The sequence below is a fragment of the Gobio gobio genome, assembly GCF_949357685.1.
Source record: "Gobio gobio genome assembly, chromosome: 23".
NCBI lineage: Eukaryota > Metazoa > Chordata > Actinopteri > Cypriniformes > Gobionidae > Gobio > Gobio gobio.
Window position 1 is genome coordinate 25,092,899 of NC_137119.1, and position 26,489 is coordinate 25,119,387.

Here is a 26,489-nt window from a genome sequence, read left to right on the forward strand (position 1 = left end):
GAGAAGGTCATGTGGTCTGATAAGACAAAAATAGAGCTTTTTGGTCTAAACTCCACTCGCCGTGTTTGGAGGAAGAAGAAGGATGTGTACAACCCCAAGAACACCATCCCAACCGTGAAGCATGGAGGTGGAAACATCATTCTTTGGGGGATGCTTTTCTGCAAAGGGGACAGGATGACTGCACCGTATTGAGGGGAGGTTGGATGGGGCCATGTATCGCGAGATCTTCCTTCAGTAAGAGCATTGAAGATGGGTCGTGTCTGGGTCTTCCAGCATGACAACGACCCGAAACGAACAGCCAGGGCAACTAAGGAGTGGCGATTAGTAGTTACAGTTTACAACAACCTAGCCTATATCTTGTATAACTAGTTGTTTTCCGATATCCAAATACAAAAACAACCGGTTTTGCATATATGTGATCCAAACTCACAACAAATTCAAATATATCATTTAACTTAAAATAGCCTGGAAAAAGGGGAAACCCCAGTGCTGTTCTCAAAGCCTGGTCTGCAACAGGTGACGTCAATTACTACAGCAACTCAGATCTCCCCCAACTGAATATTCACAGAATGACACCTCAGACATAGGACTTACTTTCATTTGATTTGAACATAATTCAACATAAAAATCAAACACTCTCCTATGTCATAATGATTGCATATTGATTGCATGAATCATATTGATTCTGTATTTTTTTATGGAGACATTATTGATCTTTTTAGCCACTACATCCTCTCACATACTCCGCAAAGATTATTCTACAAATACAAGTTCAAAGGGCTGAATTGTGATATTCGTGAAAGGGACCCTCGTCTCTTTACAAGGTTTTTTTTTGTTGCTTTAAGCAAGGTCAGCTTCTTGAAACATAATTCTCGATTTCTTGTTGCAAATGAGGCCAAAAGATCTTGATAAAATGTTGTCATCTGCATTCTCTCGGCCAGGGCGGTACTTTATTAAAAATGGAAGTCAGCTAGCTCAGCTACCTACCTACAACCGGTTGCATTGAGTTTCATGCTGGATAGTACATATATGAGGCGTTTATTATTGCTGAAGACTGTGAATGTAGGTGCGTAGTATAAGTAATCTCTAAATGTCTCCGTTACAACCACTTAAGGACGAGAAACTCTAATTTACCCAAATGGAGATGGTTGTTTCGTTCGGCAGATTTGAGTGTCCGAGAGCCATACGCTATTACACGAAACTTCCCATCCTGCTTCTGGTATAATACTACCCCAGACCTTGGTTTGAAGCATCAGTTTGAAGAATAAAGGGCAGCAAAAAATCTGGGACTCCAAGAAAAGGTGGTTCAACCAGATAGTTGATCAATTTCTCCAAAATCTCCTAATTTGGCATTATCTTTAATATCATCAGCTATGAATCCACCCAAATTATAAAATGTTTTGAGTTTTTTTCCGCTTAAAAGGAAGGAATCAAATATTGAAGTGTATTAATTGAAGTAAAATTAAAATATTTTTCTATGTTTTTGTAATATAATTATGGTAACACTTTACAAGGAGGACCCATTAGTTATTAATGCAGTTAATGTATAACTAATACGAACTAAAAATGAGCAATTACAATATTTGTTCATCTTTAACGTTTTATTGTTAGTTCATGTTAACTTGGGCCAGCTAATAACAAATACAACTTTTGATTTTAATAATGTATTAGTAAATGTTAAAAAGAACATGAAAATGGCATTTGAAGTATTTTTCAGTGTTAGTTCATGTTGATTAATGTAGTTAACTAATGTTGACAAATGCAAAAATTGACCATTAATGGAACTTATTTAAAATATATTATAAAATAGGTTTATAATAATAGGTCTTCGTGGTTTTTTTTGTTTGAATATTTTCACTCATGGACAAAAAAACAAGACAAACAATGGCATTTGTAAGAAAAAGCTGGACTTTTATTTTGAAGGGACAAACTACTGTCAAATGACTTGAATGAAATGAATAGCTTTAAACTGTTAAGCGTGAAAATATATAATATAAAAGAACTGCTTGGTTTTGTCTTTAGTTTCATTGAAGCAGAAAATATATACAACAAAAAGGCAGAAGTAAGAAACACTTTGAAAAGCATCAGAGGTCAAAACATACATCAATCATTTCCATTTCTTTGCGATGAGGTGATACATCTTTACAAGGGATTAATAAGCTGGGCTCAAATGAATGAAGCCATGCCCATATCCTAATCAGCTTCAAGAACAAGGCAAAAATAAAGCAAGTACATTTCTGATTGTGCATTTTTGCTCTAAACGCATGTAGTACTGAGACAAATGAACGGGTCTTGCATGCAAATGCTCCTATCGGGTCAAATAATGGTGCGCCGACAGATATGTACATCGATTCATTTCCTCAAAGCTCATTCAGAAACATACAAACTTGAACGTCTTCACTGTGAAGTGGAAACAATATGGGCAACACAAATTTGCATAATATGATACACGTTGCATAATATATGCAGGTTTTATAAACAAAACGTTTTTGAAACTACTAAATGTATACCCACAATTCGTGTTGTCATTTGGGTTCAACCAACCCGTCGGAGTACAATCAAATGGAGCTTGGTAAATTCGTTTAGGTAGTTACATCGTAGTAAACACCCACTTTATGCCTGTCCAGAATACCTTTTTTTCCCCCCCCAAGCATAGATTTAGCTCTATTTATATATTACAAATGTTTCAATATTTGAAGAACAATGTGGATTTAATTTCTTAATAAAATAATTTGTCAATAAACAGATTAGAATTCTCTGAAATCTACATAGTTACAAAATGTTAATTCTCTATATCATAGGCAACGTTATCGGCGGTCACATTACAGGCCGGAAAATCTGATTTTTAATCAATAGGTAGGTTATATATATAGTTTATTAGACAGGAAACGGTGGCTCCTCGTGTTAACAGGCACAAACACTAAATCTTTCTTTTGTTAAACACATTGTTCTCTTTATTGCCCAAACCATGAATAAATAGTCCTAATGCTGAAATGCTAAACGTGAAATAATTTAACCGAAAGTGTTACTTCATAGTAGTAGAATAGATTATTAAATACTTTGCAGTTGGTGCCCTTCCTCCACAGCTGAAACATAAAGATGTGCTTCACACAGGTTAATGTAGGTGGGAAACGTGAACAAGCTGCATTATTTCCACTTCTCCAGAGCACAGTGTGGCTCAGATAATATTCAGCTGGCATTCGGAGAAAAACAAAATAAATAACTCGGTAAGAATAAATAAAAGCCATTCGAAATGATGGTCGACAGATATCAAGGTTATATTACGCGCGATATCTGCGGCGTGTAGAATAAATTAAAAGGAAATCGCTCGCTTTTCTCCACCTTGTGCTGATGATCCAACACCATAAAATGGCATGAAAACAATCTTAGACTCAGAGACAACGGGGCAGGCGTGAGACTGACCCATCTGCTCTCTGATTGGTTCATTTTTTTTCACAGATAAAGTGCTAACTGAGGAGCCTCTGGGGGATTTGTGTACCGTTAGAAAATCCCAAGGAGCCGTTTTGTGGAACAGGAGTCCTTCCTCTAGCTTTGCAAAAAAGTACAGACCACCATCTCGCGTCGAAAAAGCGACCGAGACAGAAGCCCCTCCAAAAGAGGCCGTTTAAATGCTGTTTGTTTAGGTGGAAATTCTCAGAAAAACGCCAAATAACAGCGATGGTCAAAATGCATTGCTTCTGAAAGCTAGAAAAAGTCCCTGAGATACATAATCAGCATTATGACTCCCATTGGTGCCCCTTCTCGATTCATATAAATAACCGCAGCAATAATTAATAATAATAATAATGGTAAATGTTGATAATACCACCAATGTGGGTGAAGTTCTTCACCTTCCTGGCCTTATGTACAAGTACTCAAAAATCAGTCGGCCAGACTTGTTTTTGAACAGAAATGTTAGCTGCCACTGCAATGGCAATAATGATAATAAAGATTGTTATAATAACTTAATGCTTTGCTAACATCATAAAGGCAGATAATGCAAATATTGGAGGGTCTCCATTCATAAAATAAAGAAAAAACTAAACAAAATGGCATTCATTTACAATCCCATAGTTCATTTGTACAGTGATCATACAAGAGCCCCTGTTAGACTTTCACAGACTCCATCACTGACAGCTTCATGGCGTCTTCTAGCATTTGATTGTCCGTGAAGGTGGCCGGAGGTTCTGGGACAGAATCTGACAGGCCGATCAGAGACTCCAGGAGACAAGTGCCCGGGTCGGCCGCCTGCGGAAGGCTGGGGTAAGTAGGCAACTGGAACTGAAAGAAGTTGTCCATGTGCTCGTACTCCTTCAGGGAGTTGTAAAGCGAGCTCGGTCCTAGGCAAGGAAAGCCGTCGAAGAACTCCAGGTCTGACTCGGATGACAGGCTCAGGTCCATGTAGCTGGCCGAGTGATCGATGGAGGGTGAGGGCGTGTGGGGGACGGAGCCATTGTGGAACAGAGCGATGCCTTGATTGGCGTTCTCGTCTAAGAGCTCAGACATGGCCATGCGGCTGTTGTCCGTTTTGTCATCCGTCGCGCTGAAGATGCCGTAGCCCATCGACTCGCTCTTTTTCTGCTGGTAGTTGCAGTTGTTGTTGTTACACTCCCTGACAGAACAGTCCTCGTTGTCTGCGTCGCTAAAGCTTAGGATTCTCGTAAGTCCGTTTTCATCGACATCTAGCGGCGACTGCTCGCTCTGAGCATTTCCGGCGGATTCGGAGTCCTCGCTCTGGCCTGAAGAGCTAGATGAATCGGTCATGTCGCTGCTACAGCTGTTCTCTCCCGTAGATACTAGCTCCGAGCTGAAGTGAAATGTGGGCGTCTCTGGCGTGGTGCTGCTCTCTGCTGGGTGGCTGGGGGAACTGCGGTCTGGCTGATCCTCAGGCGGCGACTCGCTCTCTGGCGTGTGCTCCTCTAAACGCTTCTCCAGCTCCAGCTTCATGATGGTGTGGATGTAGTGGGTCTGAACTCGGCTGGAGTTGAACTCTATGCGGCCCTGCGTGTTCCCACAGCCGTCTTTAGTGCAGCCACACGGAAAGGATGAGTGGTCCATCTGTAAAGTCAGTAAAACATTACTTAATGAATTAAGGAAGTGAATGAGAAATTATATTTTATAATACAATGACATATGACTATTTATACTTTTATAAAAAAATACATTTAAAATATAAAAAAAAAAAAAAAAAAAAAAAAATAAAAAAATTATATATATATATATATATATATATATATATATATATATATATATATATATGAAATAAATACTTATTTTATTAAATACAGCTTATTTTTGTGTTTTAAAATATAATATACACTACCATTCAAAAGTTAGGGGTCGGGAAGATTTTTCCCAAGGCTGCATTTATTTGATAAAAAAAATACCATAAAATCAGTAATATTGTAAACTATTACAATTTAAAATAACTTTAATTTTAAAATTACATTTTTGTGATGGCAAAGCTGAATTTTCAGCATCATTACTCGAGTCTTTAGTCACATGATCCTTCAGAAATCATTGTAATATGCATATGCATAATTTCTTGATGAATAAAAAGTTATAAAAAAAACAGTATTTATTTGAAATAGTAAAGACACTTATAATGTTACAAAATACCATTTATTTATTTAATACATTTTGTGCGTCCTTGCTGAATAAAAAGTTAGTTTTTTATCCCCCCCCCCCAAAAAAAACCCTTTTTGACCCCAATTTTTTAATGATAGTGTATGCATTGTATTTAGGCATTTGGTGCATCCTCTCCAGTTGGAGCTACAGGAATGATACCTGTAAATATTATGGATAACCTTGTGTTCTCAAGGAAGTCTGTCTGGACTCAAGCACTCACCTGACATTTGATCCCAGCCAAACTACAGCTGCAGCTCTCCGGCTCGCAGAATCCCTGGCAGTCACATCCGCAGTCTTCTCTCGATGTACGCAGCTCATGCAGTTGACGCTTTTCCTCTTTATCGATTTTCTTCACGCCAGCGGCTTTGAGGATGGCGTGCCTTCTCTTAGATGGGTAAGGATGCAGGAAGGAGCCGTCATCCAAGTTCACTCCGCTGAGGTCGATTTCATCCTCTGGGATGTCATCGACTGTCAACTTTTCAGCCTCTTCGGATTCTTGGGTACCATTTTTGGTAAGCTGCCACAGGAAAAAGATATTTACATGATTAGGTTTTGATTTAAATACAGCTTGTTTGAACTCAATGTGTGAAAATTTTATTCGCTATACCTTAAGCTTAAGAGCTTCCAGTTTTTCCTCCCTCATTCGGTTTTTGAGTTTCTCTCGCCGTAGGTGGCGCTGTGCTATGGCGAACTCCGCTAACGTGTAGCGGCGCTGGGCGCTGTGCCTCTGCACCATGCCAAGGGTGCAACCTCCCCGGCTGGGCACGCTGGTGAAGCCCTGGCAGCGAGGGAAGAAAAAGACCGTAACCTGGTCAAACTGCACGTTGCCTCGCCGGGTGCGCTTGGCCTTCTTCAGGATGGATGTGGCTGGAAAAAGAGGATATAAAAGACATTCAGGCTTGTGGTGGACTTGAAAAGAAAACATTAGGAACAAGGAATTTATGCTTGGAATTTCTTAATGGAAAATTAAGAGCACATGTCTGAGAGAGCCGTGGAAAAAAAGAAAGGTCTGTTCCTAGTATCTCATTGGGGAGTATTTGAGTAGGAAGTGTGCCAAGCCAAATGGGAAGACTTGGAGTGGGTGAGTCTCTTGTGTAAACATCAAGATCACATTAACGTTTTTGTTGCGAGTGCACTACATCGCCACTAGATGGCAGTCCACACATAGCAAATCAGCACATTGTAAATGCCAGAGAGCTACAATCATTCAATCATACGAACTACACTATCCAACAGTATTTCACCAATCGACATCAGAACAGATGTGCAAATAGTTCAGCTAATAGTTTTCGATCAAATCTAGTCACATGCAAAGACAACTGGAATCCTCTTCACTCGTGTCTGACAAACAATCCACCCAGGAATTTCCCCTTGGCACTGAAGTGTGCAGGGGGAGCAAAGCGTCCAAAATCACAACCCCAGTTTTGAGGTTTCTGGAAGTGGTGAGGACACTTGCTTTTTAATAAAATACAATCCATCTTTATATAAGACAGGCCATCTGTTCACACTTTCCTTGCAAATTATTCTTACAAGCAGTCAATGCCAGCGGTCAAAGAATTTCAAAAAGGAGGAATTTTCTTCTTAAAACAAGAACACCATATTGTAAATTCCATATCCTTTGCGCAGGAATGTTTAATGTTGAATTGTTAAACTCTGTGAGAGAGAAGCTCATTTTCCCTCAGGGCCAAAGGCTCACTGATTGTTATCTGAGGGAAAGAAGGGGATGGATCTCACTGTCCCCACAGCTGGTTTATATTAGATTGCAATGGTGGGAACTCAAACTCACACTCGTCTTTTAGAAACCTATGTAGATGCTTGTGCAAATGTGTTTTGCTCATCTAACAAAAAAAAAATCTGATGGACAAGCCTACAAGTACAAAAGTCAAAAGGCATAAGTGGTCTTACATGAACATGATATATAGAAAGCACCATCTCAGAAACACAATGACATGTTACTGTTTGAAGTCAAAGCTTTACATATTATCAAGTTGATATTGGTGATCATAGGAAAGATAGTAAACAAGCACTGACTTGATCTCAATTATGCGGTGAATCTGATTCTGGTGACTAATATGCTCAAATTGATCTAGACAGCGCGTTTTATTTTAAGTGAAAAAAGGTATAGACAAACAGCGTGTTCAGTGGTTTGTACTGTTAAGCGTGTTGGTGCCAATCATTACGCAACTCTGAAAACATCCCAAAAAAAACTCCGGAAAACATGGGTTGAGAATATATTAGACATGTGCAAGCTACGGAACAGACTGTACACTACTGTTCAAAAGTTTGTTGAAAAATAATTCTCCTTAACTATCTACTAGTCAAAGAATCCTGAAAAATGCATCACGGTTTCCACATATTAAGCTGCAAAACTGTTTCCACCATTGATGATAAAAATAAATTCTATTTAAAAGCGCCAAATCAACATCACAGGAATAAATTACATTTTAAAATAATCCATTTCACACAACTGTATTTTCTTTACCAAATAATTGTTGATATAAGATACTTCTGTAAAAAACAAATCTTCCTGTCCATTTGAACGCTAGTGAAATATGCCTGCCGCTTACAGCTTAGTTTCCATTCACGTCAAATTAAATACGCCGTCTAACCTTGACTGCGCTCTATTCTCTGACTTTGTTTCATAAACACAAGCAGACAGCCATATCGTTTCCCTTCCTCTTCTCTTCATCCCTGCCTTCCTGCTCCGCGCCCCTTTGGTCTTTCTCAGCACCTGTGCTGGGTTCATGCCCGGTGCTTAGACAAAGCTCTGCGTTCATTCCGTCTCCGTCACATGGCACACTCTCTGGCTCCCTGCCCTGCCATCCTGGGAAACTCACAACTGTTTGCTTTCCCCGACTCCCCCCAAACAACCTGGATGAGCGGCCCGCAGGAGGTGACCTGGTGAATGTGGCATGCATCAAAACATCCTGTGTAATTAGCCTCATCCATGCAATTAATCTTGCACCCTCCGTATCTCAATAACACCTTATCAGGTAGGACACAGAAAGGCTGAGATAAGACCTTATGCATGGGAAATAGCCATCGAAATGGGAGTTTGGCCATCCACCCTAATCAAGAATAAATGACTAGATAAAAGGGGAAACTCACTGTTTAAGGACGTTGCTGGGGAGCTAGGGTTGCTGGGGGTTGAATCCAGGGTGTCGGAGTAGCAGCTCTCCCCATCCGAGTCCCATTCGGAGTAGGCGGAGGAGGAGAGAGAGGAAGGGGAGGAGGAAGAGTAGCATGGGTCCTCCTCCACCTCCTCGTACTTCCTCTTGAGAACCCCGCTCATGGCGCTAGCGTGTGGTGATCTGTGGGAAACAAGGAAAGACAGGAAAGCATTATAGGAGTGTTAAAGTCTACACTAATGCAAAAAAATTGTGTTTTCATTTCAAAATGATCTCCATCCACACTAGCATATTCCAAAGGTTCCGCATCAAAGTTTCACACAATATAAGCTCACTAAGACGATACTGAGTTCTCACACTATTCTTCTGGCACGATCATTTTATTACCAAAATATGCGTCCATGTCACGCTCAATCGCCATTCAACGTCTGCTCTAAAAATCAATTGCCCTCATTTTTGGCTGCAGAACAGCAATTGCGTCTCATCTTTGCAAGAATGTAGAATTTAAAAACATTCATCTTTAGGAACACTGTGAAAGTAAAAATCACAGCAGCACATACCGGTAAAATGTCACATGACAAAATGTGTCATCGTTTTCAAATACCTCTGTATTCACAGTCCACACTGCAAATCTCAGTGTGGATGGAAGGCCAAAACATGGAGAAAAAGGATGCAATTTCAAGTGTATCTGGATTAGCGTAGATGTAGCCTAAGGGGCAAAAATGAAAGTTGCACTTCCTAGCAATCTGGCTTTGACCAACAGCTAATTTGTTTTGCTATGAATACTGTATCGATATCGCAAATGCGTGGATGTTATCAGCCAGTGTAGCATTCTTATTGTCCTAATAGCAGTTAAATGTCCAGGAGGTTTTTAAATACCGGCTATGAGCATTACACTCCAAACAAGCAGCTGACCGCGCTTTATGCTGCCTCTGAGCAGCGAGGAAAACAGGAAGTAATCAATCACGTCCCTCCGGTGCAAGTCAACAATTACCAGACCCTTCACCCACTTCCAAATCCAATCGCATAGACAAATACATTGATTAGGACGGGGGGTTGATTACATAGCCACATTAGTGAGGAGGGTAAATTTAGGTTACCCCACTCAAGAAGCACACATCACTGAGCCAGTAGCAGCAATTACACTTTACACAGCTGCTAAATGCATTTTATGAGACTCTGTAGTAAATGTGTGTACAGCTTGGCACAGTAAACATGTTTATGTAAGCCTAGCCTGCATTTGTCGCTGCTCCCGTGGAGAGGTTGCTTATTGGGCAATAAAAGCAATCAATCCTTTGGCAGGAAGTCTAGCCGGTGCCCATCAGCTTTTAAGGGTCAGAGCCGGTGCGGCGCAGTGGCGTTTACACAAAACCATCATTTGATACTGGCGGCGGTGGACTCGATTGTTTCTCTGCCCTGAGATAAACCCGAGTCAGCTAGATCACCTCAGGCTCTGCCTCTCGCTGCACTCACACACGTTCATGCTGAAACAGGCAGAATGGAAGGAAGGAAGTAGGGAAGGAAGGAAAAGGTTTGATTTAGAGATACGTTTTCACTGCTGCTTGAGCAAATCGACAAATTAAACTTAAGATGTGACGGTCATAAGTCAGTTCTAGAATTATATCCCATGTTAACTGCACTAAAACAGGGCCATTTTTCCCCAGAATTGAGGAGCAGTAAATAAGTGTTGAAGAATAAGGCTTGTTCCCAGCAAGACAGCCACTTCAGAGAAAAAGTGACAGACGGTCGTGACTAGCAGATTATAGAGCTCATGATGTTGGTCTGTGGTGTGTCATCCACAAAAAAGTAAAGAGCAAACGGACACTGATTCATCCCTGCCATACAGAGTGTGACTAACACAATATGACTCAATAGTAGTCTGCTATGCGTTTAATAAGCAACCCTTGGAATTTAATTTTGCATTACCAAAGTGTCAACTGTCAAACTTTTTGGTTGGAGTTCAAATTGAGCATTTTAATTAGCTGACTTTAATTAATACATTGACGAATGTTGGTTAATTTCGTTTAACCTTCCCCCGGCATGCACAATATAACCAATATTAGATATTTTCTAATTATACGTTAAATATTATATGGTGGACTTTTAATTTAATTTTATGTACAATATGTAATTATATTTTGAATGTACTTCATGTGTGCGAGTGTTTATTTAATATAGAAAGATATTGAATATTACACTATTTTTCTATTTAGATTACCTTTGCCGTCATCTAATGCTCGTTTTAAGTTATTCTTTAATACTAATTGAATGCCGTTAAATTAAATCTTTATCAATTTTTCACACAGTGATGTGATGCCTAAATTCACTTGTTTTAAATTGATTTTAGTTGAGCGTTTTTTTTTTGTTTTTTTTTTGTTGTTTTTTTATAGTACGGAATCATGTCGAATTTTAAATACTGGTGATTTATCCTTAACAAACTTAATATTGGTGCATCCCTAATCTTCACACAAGATTGTGTAGACTTCGCTTTCCCACAGGTTGCTCTGTTTACAAGCTGAACTTGTTTCTCTCTCTGTGCATGTGCGTTTCACACATTAGTGCTGCCGTCGCAAATGTGCCAGACATCGGGGGCGCGTCTGTGCCGTCTGCACATTCAGCCGTGTCTCTTTGGCAGCGACATTTGGCAGCCGAGAAGCACAAGGTGAGTCTTATCTGCATCTGAACCTTACAATATCTTCCATGAGTCAAACTTATCTGCTCGTGCAACACCAGCTGAAAGCAAACAATGCTTGAACCTTGACTAGAGGAACTCTACAAGCTTAACAGTTGGAAAGTTATGCAATAGTTTGCCACGTGGTAATACTCGGACATGGGTTTTAAACACAGCAAACAGCTGACTTGTCTGAAAACAGAAGTACGGGCTAAGGACAGAATCTATTTTTGTTGCAAACCGTATGTGTCCAGATCCGTCCTCATTTGCATGCAAACAGAGCCAGCACGGGGAGCGCGAACCTTTACAAGCTACGTCTTGATTGAAAACAAGCAGCTTTCTGCACAGACAAGCCCACAGACCTTGGCAGGAAAATCTTTTGGTTTTTTTTATACATACATATATAAAATAGCAGAGAACTTGACACTTGACTCTCAAAACTCAAGTGGAGAAGACTGCAAAATCCTCATCTGCTCATTTGACTAGGAAATTGTCCGTCATGCTTCTAGATGCAATCCACTCACGCTCAGTTTGTACAAGAAACCACCTGAACACGGTATCTGTGCTCACCACACCCTCGTTTTTGTCAGAGTCTCAGAGTTTATCTTCACATTCAGCCATCATCGCTACTCCTCATTTACCAGAGAAAAAGAGAGAATTCCCTGAGGACGGCATGCATGCCTACCAAGCAGAGGAGTTTTAATTAAGGACTCTGGACAGTGAGGAGAGGGGGAGGACGGGACGGGAGAGATGGAGATAGAGGGGGGAGAGACAGTGCAAAACCTGGGTGTTGGAAGTGGGTCATTGTCTCTTGACGGCAGCCTACCTGACACATTGATTTGTTAATCTTGCTTAACGGGCAGAAACAATGACGATGAGCTAATCCCAGGAACATGAGGGGGGGGGGGTGTAGGGGGCTCAGCTGTAGGTCAATCTGGAGCTTGTCCTGTTGCACTCCAACATCAGCAGCGACTTAGAAATGCGAGCAAGAAATCTCACGAGCAGTCAAAACACACCATCTACCCATAAATCCACCACAGAGCAGGTCTGGATTTCACATCCAGGCAGAAGCTGTCACCGCCGAGGTATCCCAGGCTCTCTGAGCAGGTGAGACGTTCGCACTGGAGCATAAATTATGCAGGGCTGCCATTCCAATAAAGGCAGTGCACTGATGAGGAATTCTCAACGCTGTTGTCACCAAGGACGGTGGATATAAATCTCGCACAGAAAGCGAGAACGGCCACAAAAGCAGCAGATTGCTGAAACCGGATCTTTATCCGCTGTCTGTGGGCTCACTGAGGTTTAACGTAGCATGAGTTAAACACAAAAGCGTCATTAAAACTTGTTTAACTCACCGCCCTGTTTCCAAAAAGCATAAAAATAGCCGCACCATGGAGCAGCCTGCCTGAACTGCAAACAGTGGAATCCCGACCTCATCTTGTGCAAGCGCGTTGACTTTGCCCCTCCAGCTCACGGCTTCCATCCAGATAATGTAATGAGCAGCAGCATGTACCTCATCTAAAATATCCAAAAGCGTGGCTATGAAACCTGGCAACTAAAGATGGTGTAAAATCACTTGCAAGATATTTGGAATCAAATCTGGATTCCACAATTCCACCCGAATAAAAAGAAAATGCTCCCCCTGCTGGTCAGCGCTGAAGAACTGCAGTCAGGGGAGAGGAGGGAGCCCTGTGCTGTCCCGATCATCCCTCTAGATGTTCAACTACGCCAGAGACATTCTGTTCCTGAGCTTCAACCCATGCGGAGTACACATTCATCCCAAATAGGAGTGTGCACTGATGTGGGAGGAGGGTAGCGGGCGAGAACGTTAAACAAATAAATAATGCGATGTCTCCAGCCCACAGGAATTCTCCTCTGGCACGGCGACACATTCTGTAATAGTCTATCTATCCCAGATGTGTCTGGTAGCCCAGACTATTGCCCAAGAGGAATCACCTCAGACAGAAACATCTATAAAAACACCCATCCCGAGTCATCAAAGATTACAGTATTATGGTGGAGATGAACATTTGATTCACAGGTCTGTTAAGCATAGCTGTATGGACTCTTCATAATGCTATGCATTTTCAAATTTGAAATATGCAGACAAAACAAGATTTATATAACACTATTGTGCTGCAGATTAAAAGTTTACTTTACAGATATCCAAAATGACACTTAGTATCAATATAACTACAAAAAGAGACAATTCTGACTTGGTTTTCAAACTCTGTGGAAAAGTTTAGAGAAAAGTAAAAAAAAAAAAAACATTTTATTTTATATTCAAGCTCAGAATTTTATCTTTTTTTTTTGTTGTTGAAAAAAATATCTTCCAAACTATATTTAATACTAGAATGGGATTCCTCGCATATACATATTTGGGGGTCTGTGGCATGTCAAACATTGAAAACCCCAAACTTAGGCAAAAAAAAAAATAATAGACATCTCAAAACACACAAAGTTTAACAGTATTGAACGAATCGTTGCTCACGTTTCAATTCAACGAGTGGAAAACATGACCGCTCAGGAAATTGCCTAAACTGAAAGGAGATATTTCCATTACACACAGAACAATTTGCATCAATATCCGAAATGCAAACTTCCATCGGAGTGCGCAAAGTGTAGCTTCCTTGAGAAGTCATCAGCATGAATAACTTATGGTGGCTAAACAAATAGAAGCCATCTTTACCAGTCTCTTAATACTCTCGAGGGAGAGTATGTGTGTCTAGGGTGGGGGAGCTCAGGGGTCAGCGGCTCATGTCTGGGGCGCTCACTGGTACCTCACAAGCTGGGAGGAATGCTTGAGAGTGACAAAACAGATGGGATCCCTCTGCTTCTCTGTTTTTGAGACATTGGGAACTCCACCTCCCCCAATACCAGTGCACAAAAGCCACACACCTAACTAGCCCAAATAGTAACACCCAGTCTGTGGGTGGGAGTCTAATAAAAAAGATGACATGTTGTGATATACACTAACGATGCCGACATCATCTCAATTAAAAAAAAAGTATGACAGGACCTCAATTAGACACGTGAAGAAAGAGGGAAAGAAACTACCCAAACATGTGTTTGACTGATTCACTAGAAAGGAGGGCTGGTTTTACAGACCACGGTACACGTGCAAGTTCGCACCTCATCAACCCAGAAGTACACAAACTAAATAATGCTTATCTTTTATGGCTCCTATTTGATAAGTTTGGCGTCCACTCTAATTCAAAACAACTCACTTTGTGATTAGTGAACACCTTGAGTAACAAACACATTTTAAAAGACATAACACACACTAAAAACGTACTTCGGTAAATGTAGGAATAAACATATTTTAGCGATATTAATTGTTCCCACAAACAATCCGAGTGAGGTCGCGCGAGAGACAGCGACTCGTTTAACAGAAGCACGCGCAGCATAAACACCCTCAAACTTACGAAACGGGTACAAAAAAAACCCACAAAGATGATCATAACAAGTGGTATTGTCACAATATATCGAGAGGCTTGAACTAAAGTTGACATACTCACTCAAGTGAATGCAATAACTTCTTCTCAACCATTCAACCTGCTTACAGACAACCGGACATTTTTCTCACAAAATAAACCAGTGAATATGTAACAAACTCTCAGACTGTATCAACTATCAAACCCGTGTGAAATAAGAACATTAACATTAGCTCACATCAGTTATTCCAATCACGTCGCGCACAACGTGTCAGTGATTGCCTCCTCTCTCGTGATTGACTGATGTCAATCACAGCAATCACCACATTACCAAAAATGGTATGGGACTGTTTTTTCTTGCGACATTATGTCTGTCATATATTTTCAATATAAAAAAACATAGAATATTCAATTATTTAAGCAACAAAAAAGCCAAGGGACTGATGTGGTTAACAATGACATAATGTAGGCTAGTTGTAGCCTAAAAAAAATTATTTAGGCTACATTTGTGTATATGGATTTTTGCTGGGGAAAAAAGCGAATCATATATTTACATTAGTCCACAATCTGAAGTTTGGTTCGGATCAAGCAAGGTCTCCCTCAGACCTGCATTCAGCCTCGCATGCCCCCCCGATGACGTCACTGAGGACTGAAGCGCATATGAGGCTGAGCGCAGATCTATTGAAATGATGCGGTGTGGCACCTTAAGGAGTCGCTCGCGCTTCAGAAGACACACCAGCACTACAAACGTGAACGGGGAATGCACTCAACACATGAACACAGATCCAAACCAGCAATTACGGCTTATCGGATACACACACATACGGTCCACTATGCTGGAATTCTGCCAATTGATCCGATCAGAACCGCGAACAGCTGCTTATGAGAATTATCATTTAATCAAACCCGGCAACCTCAGCAATTTAAAATCTGACAGGGGAAACGCTTATATTTACTCCGAACAATAAACACTTAACGTAGCCTACTCAGGCATCAGGGTTAAAATAATACATCGAGATAATAGTTGAATAAAATGAATAGGCTTACACATTCATTAACATTGAAAACGCCAGACAATGGTAAATAATGTAAAGTTAAGTTAGTTTTTTCTATGTCATGGCAGCACAGAACAATTTCCTCTGCTTTAGCTACTTGAAATAGTTAGCCAAAACATTGTATCTGTTTACACTGGCCGACAAAAGAACATTGAAACTATCTGGCTGGACTCCAGCACCGAGGTTTGCCTATTAGACATATTACAAGTGCAGCGTTTAACAGCGCGGACCTCCGCTACTCACCGATAAGGTGTCCGATCAGCATTAGTATATCACAATATAGAAAAATATGAAGCGGTAATAATCCAAGTGACCCAATCGAGCGTTTATCCGCGTATAGATCCCGTTCTGTTGGCGTGGCTATTGTGCGCTCGGCGTGCTGAAGCTGCAGCTGAAGCTGTTCCTCTTGTCTGAAGCAGACGGCTAAGCAGCGCAGTCTTTTCGTCAGTGGAAAACTCCCTCCTGGCGTGTGACGCAGGCGGTGACACTGCCCACGCGCCGCTTCCTGCCTTCCGCGCGGAGCGACACTCCTCCTGGCGCGCTCGCATCCTGACAGAAAATCACTATAGTAACATGATCGAGAAAGGACCGGAACACAATAACCTGCGGGTTATGGGAAACAGTAAATCTTTCATTACCATGAAAAAATTTACTATTGTGACCATAGTTTCAGCCAAAATACCGTAGTACAGTAAATTATACATTTCCTTAAAACATTGTAAGACACTGTACTTATGTTTACAATGGGAATGATAAATATTCCCATTTTAAACATAGTAGCCAACAATTTTTTAAGGAAATGCTATTTATTTAATTATACACACACAGAGAGAGAGAGAGAGAGAGGGAGAGAGAGAGAGAGAGAGAGAGAGAGAGAGAGAGAGAATAACAATTTGTGATATCGCTCAGTATAGGCTATAGGCTAATATATATATATATATATATATATATATATATATATATATATATATATATATATATATATATATATATATATATATATATATATATATATATATATATAAACTAATTCAGGGGACAAAACATGTCTCTCAAAAGCCCTCTTTAAGTTAAAAATAAAGAAATTTAAAAACTACATTAAAGAAACTACATGTTTAGATTTTTTTTTTTTTTTTTATTGTTCCCATATATGGTTAATTAGCTGAGACATTTCCACAAATAAATCAGTTTATAATAATGTATTATTAAATAATAAAAACTTCTAAAACATGTTTTGTCCCTTATTTCAAGAATCAGTGATATATATATATATATATATATATATATATATATATATATATATATATATATATATATATATATATATATATATATATATATATATATATATATATATATATATATATATATATATAATTTTAAAAGTATATAATATATTTTAAAGAGGTATATTAATTATATATAAAATGAATATACCTCTTTAAAATATATTATATACTTTTAATATAAATAATACATAAATAATACATACTTTATACTTTTATATATATATATATATATATATATATATATATATATATATAGCATATTACATGCACAGACACACACACACACACACACACACACACACACACATATATATGTGTATAGTGTGTGGGTGTTAAAACATCATATATATATATATATATATATATATATATATATATATATATATATATATATATATATATATATATATATATATATATATATATATATATATATATATACACTTTCACTCTATTTTAATATTTATTCAGTACTCTTGATAGTGTGATATTGCTTAATTATAGCCGAATAAATTAAATATATGCAGTTTGATGTTGTCTGGGTGGTTATTATTCATCATTTCCTGAGTCCTCCACTGAATTAATGAGTCATAAATCTTTTGCATCATTTAGTAAATCCTGTAATACTTTTGCATGATTCAGTAGAAAAATTTGTAAAACCATTGCCTAATTTATCAGTCACATTGTTGCAGACGTGCAGCATTGACATGGAAACAACTCAGTAATTTGATGTAATCTTTTACATTTGCCATTTATTAAGAAAAGGTTAGGCTGGGGTTGATGGAAAGTTCAAAATGGGTCACAGTGATTTCAGGTATGACTGAACGTTGTGACTTCTTCTATCTAAACCATCAGCGTCAGCCGTGTCATCATTAACTGTGCACACCTGCATGACACAGAATTCCACTAATGCGCAGGAATTATCAGAATAGTGCGCAGCACAGACGTGTTTAGGTGGAGTAAACTTTCATTTTCTAGAGAAAAAGGGAGTGCTGCCAGTATCAACACAGGTGTAAAATGCAGCCAATGTGTCTGGGTGGAGCCACCTAAAGACGGCTATAGTGTTTGTGTACAGATTGTACATTTGATCATTTAAGAGGGCTTCGGTCCTTGGGGTCCTGTAAAGAGCATTATCTTTCCCCATCCCAAAACTAAATACGCAGGTCTGGTGTCATGCTGAGAATCACAGGTCTGCTGTTGCTGCAATACGCAAATCAAACTGTTAGGTTGTGCTCAAATCACTACTCTTGAGCACTTTTTCAATGTTGTTGTTTACAGGGCTAATTCGGTGTTCATGTTGCAAAAGGGTGTTTACTTATAATTGTTACTGTGATTCGTCAGTGTTGGTTTACTTATTAGTGCACGTGTTGAGACAACAAAACCATTAGAAGTGTGTGTTAAAGTGTCTGGAATGTAGATCTCTTGCTCATTAACTTGGCTGTCACCTTCATGTTTTTAGACACAGTTCAAGCATATGTCAGTCAGTCTTTTGGTCACTTCTCTATTCAACTCTCGCCAGGAAAACCACTTATCTGTTAGTTAAAGACATAGGTTGTCTTTTGTTGTGTCCTTGTGGTCTTGACTCGCTGAAAAACGTGTTAAAGAGAGAAACAGAAACTCAGTGTGCTTCCAACATGAAGACATTATTGTTACATGCAATAATATTGTTAAAAGATGGCTCAGGACATGAAAGAACTCATCACAAATTCCTAAAGTGGAAAATGTTGAGGGGATGAACACTGATACTCACAAATGTTTGTCTTCTCTTCAAAGAAAAGAAGTCTCGGGAGGGGGAGGGGAATGCTCTTTGCCAGGGCCACTGGCTCAGGCCTGCATATATTACCCACTATGTCTTTAAAAGTGTGCCAGAGACTTTACCGCAGAGGACGCCCCACATTGAGAACAATAATGGCCCTCAATGCTTACCATCTGCAGAGAGAAAAAAAGCCATTGCTGCACGTGTTCCTAGGAGCACCTCACATGAACTGACTCATATATCACACATTAGCTTGCCTCATATTCCTTACTGCATACGCTAGAAAACAAGTGCACACTGAAGTTTCACATTCAGGTTTTAAAGGAAAAGTTCACCCAATTGAAAAGTTCACCCAAATGACAACTTCATGTAATTCCAAAACTGTAAAAAAATAAAAACAATTGAATAAAATAAACAAATAATAATTAAATAAAAAAATATATATAATAAATATAGAATAAATAAACATTACAAGTGTAAGTTTAAAAAGTGACATCCTTAAAGTATCATAAAAATAACTAGTGCACTAAAATCTTGAAAATACACCCTAGTTCTTCTTGCCATGTTCATGAGAGAAGTAACCATGTCTGATTTGTGAAAAAAATTAGTTTAATATTTTTAGTGAATCTGTTGATTCAGTTCATTAACCATTATGAAAGATGTTCATGAATCAGAATGAACCATTTTTTGTTGATTTAAACCCTTTCATGCATGAATTATGAAAAACATTATCTAGATTTTTTTAAGATTAATTGTATTACTTTAATATGATGCTAAAATTTAAACCCATTAACATTTTTTTACAAAATTCAGTTTTATTAAAAAAATTATTTAACTGTCCACGTATGTGGACACCATGCAACAAAGACGTAAAATGGGACAAAAAGCCACAGATGACAATATGGAACATTGTGTTTTTATTATGTCATGTTATGCTATGTATATCAGCTCAGTTATTAAAAACATTAATATTACAATATAACAATGATAAAACATATATTGTATGAACTATAACGGTAGTTACATATATGCGGAAACCTAGTAGCAATATGGACTGGGCTTTGCTGGCCCATACTCCTCATCACTGCTGTCCCTGTCACTTCCACTGTCCTCTGGGATATTCTCTATTATTCTGTACTGAGGGCTTGACCTGTGCTGTCCCTATTTGGAAGGCAAAATGCAAAATTGTCTCGGTATGTATGTGTAAAGTTGCCATTTAATGCTGTAATATGCATTTTGAATGGTTATTTATGTTGATATATTTGTTAAATGTCTGTTTTATTACAATATAAGACAATTCAAAACATATTTGCAAAAAAAGAACAGATATACTTGCAGGGTACAGTGTACCCTGACTCCACTGTTGCATGACGTCCACATACGTGGACAGTTCGTTTTTGGTGTATAAAAACTACATTTTACTCTAAATTTTAGTTTATAAAATACTAACCTATTCATCATACTTTACTGTACATACTAATATTTTTTGTAGCTCAATTGACCTCCTTGTATAAAAGTTTTTCACAGATATGCCTGGGGCATTTGGCACATGGCTATCGCTGTCAGCCATCTTGGATTAATAATAATGTCATCAAGTAATGAATATTTGGAATACAAGACAGTAGCTACTGTTACAATATTGCTGTCAATCTACTGACACTGACCTCAAGTGGTTTGGAGAAAATTACCATGATAAATGAACCCTAAATGGAATTAAGTTAACTGTCCCCAAATGTGGACACCATGCATGAAAGGGTTGATTGGTTTACAACAGTTAACAGCCCACTGGAGGAATTCATTATCAGTGAATAAAGTTTGTCTGACAAAGCTATACTGTATCTCTTCACATGACTTGAAATAAGGTGCATGAGTCAAATTACTTTTATAGTGCTTTTTTTTATCTATAGCTTAAACAATAGAGCACTGTATTGCTAGCAACACAAAAGTATGGCTTCGAATCCCAGGGAAAGCGACATGATAAAATGTGTACCTTGAAGTCACTTTGGATAAAAACTTCTACCAAATGCATACATGTAAATGTATTTAAAAGCTTGATATCCCCAGTTTTCATTAATATGTATTGACTATAAAGTGGCCAGGATATTCTTTAAAAAGTTGACCTTTTGTGCACCACGGAATAAAGAATGTCAGAACTTTAAGTTAGTTTAAATGTTTAATATCCCAGAAATGCCTTTAGAAAAGAGTTTGCACACACAGTGAAAAACAGTTCTCCGGACATAGAGAGAGTTGAGAAAGAGTCAGGTTCCAGGAGTCAGGGTGAAGTGCAGGTTTTCGGGAACAGATTGATGGCCCCAGCTGTCCCTAAGGAGTGGGGGGAAACAAAGCTGGGCAGCTGGTCACCTGTAGCTGAGACAAGTGCTGATACAGCACTTCTAGATCTGCAATTTAGTAGGAGCGGACGTCTTCCTGTATTATCACCGCTCCTGATTATAAAGTAGCCACAACTTGTGTTGTATTATAAGATGTGTGCTGGCAGAAGAATAAAAAGAAGGACATAATTTTTAATACAACTTTTGCGGAATTTCCAGAGGTGAGCATAAAATCCGAACCCTAATCTGCAAGAGACAAGTAATGGTAAATGGACTGCATTTATATAGCGCTTTCAACAGACCCATGGCCACCAAAGCGCTTTACGTATTGCCTCACATTCACCCAAGGCGCCATCCAGCTCATCGGGATCAGCTGGGGTTGGGTGTCTTGCTCATGGGCACCTCGACACTTGGTCAGGTGGAACCGGGGATAGAACAACCAACCTTCCGGTTAGTAGACAACCTACATGAACCACTGCCCCAAGTCTAATCTAAAAGTCTTGAACACAAAACACATAGCAATGCAGGCTAAGTTCTACCTCTTTTGAGTTATTAAGCATATCAATTGGAGATTTAAAAAGACACCAGACTCAGAGAAGCCAAAGCTGAGTTAGACACAGGGGTTAATCTGCAGGCGGAGGAGAGCGGAGACACCCTTCCCCCCAACTCACCGCCAACCAATTACTACACAGAGCTTCTGCCTCACTCCGAGACAGACGGATCCAGCCAGTGATATGACATCATCAGATGCCCATTAAAGGAGAGTTTACTTGTTTTCTCCCTCTCGCTGGTTCTCTCTCTCTCTCTCTAAAGACAAGCTCAGAAACGTGAAGCCTATTTTCCCTCCGGAACTCTGTCATGGGGTGCAAAGACAAAGAACTGTTTGTTTGTTTCACATTAGAACTTTCTTTAAACCCCTGATAGGGAAAGAGTTAAATAATTGTATTGGATTCTTTTCTGTGTAGAACCAAATGCGAGCACTTTATACCATTCGTTTAATTAGTGACTAAATAAAATAGCTTACAACACAATAAACTTTTTTATATTTGTAAAGTCGTTTAACTGAGCTGACGATATAGGTGTTCGCTGATAACAGTTGCTTGTGCTGGTATTTTCTCGGTTGCATCTGCACCATGACTAGATACTCACTGTTTCCAATAGTCCCTTTCAGTCCCAACAAACACTCATTATACTGACCCTGCCCTCAATGTGTATGTGTGTTTTTCTCCTCCACAGACTCTCTGTGCATGTCTTTGGCAGCTGAGGAGGAGAAAAAAAGACAGAGAAAAAAAGACTCAACTGGCTTTGTTTGCTTAGCTACATTGCAAGGCTGTAAATGAATGCCTGTCCTGGACGGATTTGATTCACTATTGCTCACATTGATTTGCTGTTTGTTATAAACTAAGTCAATCATGATTTGCTGAGAGCAGGAAAGATGTTGGGTTACTATTTCTGCAGCATAAGACTCTTGTGATTTTAAAGGTTAGGGGATGTAACCAGTTGTGGCATGCAAAAGTTCGTTTTAATGATTAGGCAGGTTCATTTCTCGTAGCTTAATGCTTTAGACAAACATCTTTCACGCCACGGCCCTGGTCTCCGCTCAGGAACACAGTAGAAAGTGAACAGAGGGTCATGAATTTAAAGCTGCAAAGGTTAATGATGAGTGACAAGTGGATTAAAATGGCCGCGGATCCCAGACAGCGGCTGACTCTGAGCGACCCCCCTACCAGCGTTAAAGATCTTTGTAGTTTCACGACGGAGTCTGATCTCTTCGCAGATCATTCATCAATGTTCAACATCTCACTAGAAACAACAGAATACATGCTCAGTGTGTGGTCAGATGATCTCTGTTCTTGTTTTTGCAACACGCCGACAGAATTGTATAGATAATTGAAGTGTAGCTTCTCTTACACATTTAAAATCCGATCAAATGTTCCAAAATTAGCAACCATGTATATTTTGATGCACACTAATGCAATGTGTAATGTGTAAAACAATTTGAAAAAAACAAATTTGAGTTTACATTTGACACTCTAAAAAGTAATTAATGGGACCGGTTATCACAACTTAAAGGGATAGTTCACCTAAAAATAAAATGTATCCAATGATTTAGTCTCTCGTGAACACGCATATACAGTTAGCGAATGTTAGAGATTACAGTTTATGAAGTTTTAAATACGCAAGCTGCCATTCTTACATACAGCACCTTTAATTGTTTCCAGGACTACAACTCTGGTAGTTGGAGCGACTTAATTATTTTGAGTAATCAACTTAAAAATGTGTGTTTATGCTACAAATGAAAAAAATTAAGTTCTTCTAACTCAATGTAGCTTGTTGGTTGAGCGTAAATTCACTCAAAGTTGTCATAACTCTGTTGTGTTCATTTTTTTGTTAATTTAATTCAACACATTCTTTTTTAGAGTGCATATGAGCAATATTTGGTGCAAAATGTAAATTCAAATTCAATAACGTACAAAAGTTTGTGGTCAGTAATTTTTTTTGGTCGGGGTCAAAAGTGACAGTAAATGCTTTTACATTTCACTTTCTATTTCAAATAAATACTGTAATTGGAATTTTCTATTCATCAACAAATCCTATTTAACAGCACAAACATTGATTTGAGCATATTAGAATGATTTCTAAAGGGTGACACTGAAAACTTTAGCTGCTATAATACATTCAATAATTAATTCTACACTTTAGAAAAGTGCATATTGGCTGTATTTACTGTTGTGTTACACCTTAATGAAGCACCTGTGCAATGGGCATATCTTTAAGAGCACTCAGATAAGCCAGCAGAAGTCAATACACAGTTGAGTGTGTGTCAGCTCATGTCAGCAGGACTGCAGCACTTCTTTATTGCAGTGTTTACATGCAGCACACGTGCTCTCAGCCTCTCTTTCCTTGAGCGCTGCTGCGGCTTCAATGCAAAAAAGTCTGCTGTCGGTTGAACAGAAAATTTTTACAAGACTGATAACTGTACAGCTACCCCTCCGCTTGCATATTTGTGTATGAAAACTCCCAAAATAACAAGGGGAGAATGATGTTAGAGATTGTTTTACATGTACTCACGTTTCACAAGCAAACACATAGAGTGGTGACTGTGCATTTTGTGGTTTTACTTCTGAAACTAAATGCTGTTTATGATCTGTGGGATGAAACAGTCATGTGTTACCTTACTCTGTAGGCCTATACATTGTATGAAATCTGTTTATGTAACTTGTGCTTTCAAGACTTTTCTTTTCCTCTTTCTCATAAACAAGTCTCTGTGCTTCCTCACTGAACACAGAAGGTTTTTTCCAAATAAGTTTCCCAGGGCTAAATATCAGTTTCCACCTAAATAGGCGGAGATAAGAGACAGTGACGGAAACCCCTTTTGAGACGTCACACTCTGCCTCTGAGAAAGGGAAACCAAACACACAGCAAAGTTTCCCGTTAAACCAGGGCACTTCCTTATTACTGAACTGACACGCTTGCAAAGTATGTTTCTCCCTTTAAATAGACTCTAAAACAACAAGCTATGTTTGAACTACCCATGGGCAACGCTGCCTCCATTCCATCCATACGCAGAAGCTGTTCAACAGGAATATTAGTAGGATTTACTTTCTTAGTTACTGATAGTTATATTTAGCATGACTGGTGTGACTAACACAAATGACATGAATCACGCCCATAAGAAAAATTAGCTAAGGCAGGAATTTTATTTTATTTCGATGAAAATGTCCTCTTATACTGTATTACTATCTTGCTATGTTAGAAGATACTAGATCAGATTAAGAACTGTAGAAGGGCTGGCAAGAATAAACAATCAAACATAGTATAATGACTGGTTGTGAACAGAATTTAAATGGATTTAATAGAGGTTTTAACATTTATTTTAACACTCTGGTTCCTTATTGTTCAGTGAAAAATACTTTTAACACTTAAAGATAATAGAGATAATAATTCAATTCAAAACAAAAATAGAAAAATATGTGTTTACAGTCTTTTTAAAGGCCGCATAAATCAAATCCAATAACTGTCCTGAACTATATTCAACAACAATATTAAACAAACAAACAAAAAATGTAGAAACATATTTCATCCATTTGCCTGCATGAAATACTGACAAACACATTAAGTGTCACTATAGTTGAAAATTGTGTTTAATTATAGAACCAATTTATTAGATTAATTAATTTGGGAATCTGACAACACTGGTTGCACTGCATGTGTTTGAATCACTAAAACGAACTGGTTAATTAATCCAGGAATGGGACAAAACTGGTTGCACTAAAAGAACTGGTTAATTAATTGATCAGCGCCAGTTTATCTGCCTTAGTGGATGTCAGTCTAAAGTTGGTTCAGTTCAATTTGGCGTTCCACAGGGTTAAATTTTGAGCCTCCTTCTTTTTAGCATGTACTTCTATCCTCTTGGTCAGCTTTTAAGATCTCTTGGTCTTAAGCTCCATTTCTACGCAGATGACACCTAGATCTACATCCACACTGCATGAACACTGTATATCCGAGGTACAAATTTGGATGTCTCAAAATTGTCTGTGTCTCAATAGTGGTAAAACCGAGAGGACATTTTTGTTGGTTCACCCCATCAAATGAACTAGTCCTTTACCTCTAAAAATTGAAGGCTCTGCTTTGGAGTTTCAAGCTAAATTAAAACATTTGGGGGTGATATTCTACACAAATGTCATGTCCTAAATACAGTTAAAAAATCATTTTTTCACCTCAGAAACATTGGAAAACTGCATCCCATGTTATCGTTTTCTGTTGCTGAAAAATGTATTGACACTTTTGTATTTTCACACATTGATTATTGCAATGCTATTCTGTCTGGGGTCTCAAAATATACCTAACATAAATTGCAGTCAGTTCAAAATTCCGCTGCTAGAATTCTTACGGACCAGGATAAGCAAACACATCACTCCAGTCATGCTGACCGACAAGGCCCTACATGGTTTGGCGCCTCATTACTTGTATCAACTTTTAACTGTTTACACTCATAGACGTGATCTCCGCACCTCTGATTCGAGTCATTTAGTTGTCCCTCCTACCCGCTTTTAGTGTTTTTAAATCTGCTCTTAAAACCCATTTTTTTCAGAAAAATTTGTGTTACATGTGCATACATATGATGTGCGTTTATATGTTTATGCTTGTAAAGCGCTTTGAGATGCACTTTTTAAAGGCGCTATAAAAAATAAAGA

At 38.7% G+C, this 26,489-nt stretch overlaps 1 protein-coding gene across 1 annotated transcript; it reads right to left on the reverse strand.

Annotated features, from left to right (window-relative positions):
• Positions 1 to 1,886: 1,886 nt before the first annotated feature.
• Positions 1,887 to 16,387, reverse strand: csrnp1b (cysteine-serine-rich nuclear protein 1b). Its single transcript, XM_079806662.1, has 5 exons — positions 16,160 to 16,387; positions 8,737 to 8,939; positions 6,236 to 6,495; positions 5,849 to 6,145; positions 1,887 to 5,058 (listed from the first exon to the last, which is right to left on the reverse strand). The coding sequence occupies exons 2-5, from the start codon at positions 8,918 to 8,920 to the stop codon at positions 4,108 to 4,110; spliced, it is 1,692 nt and encodes a 563-aa protein (XP_079662788.1). The 5' UTR covers positions 8,921 to 8,939; positions 16,160 to 16,387; the 3' UTR covers positions 1,887 to 4,107.
• Between the last annotated feature and the right edge of the window lie 10,102 nt (positions 16,388 to 26,489).

What these genes read in the sequence shown, in the direction of transcription:
- csrnp1b (XM_079806662.1), bottom strand. Translation starts at nt 8,920, where the DNA reads ATGAGCGGGGTTCTCAAGAGGAAGTACGAGGAGGTGGAGGAGGACCCA. An exon ending in CCCAGCAACGTCCTTAAACA is followed by an intron (nt 6,496 to 8,736) that starts GTGAGTTTCCCC and finishes CTCTTTTTCCAG; the next exon opens with CCACATCCATCCTGAAGAAG. An exon ending in TGGAAGCTCTTAAGCTTAAG is followed by an intron (nt 6,146 to 6,235) that starts GTATAGCGAATA and finishes TTCCTGTGGCAG; the next exon opens with CTTACCAAAAATGGTACCCA.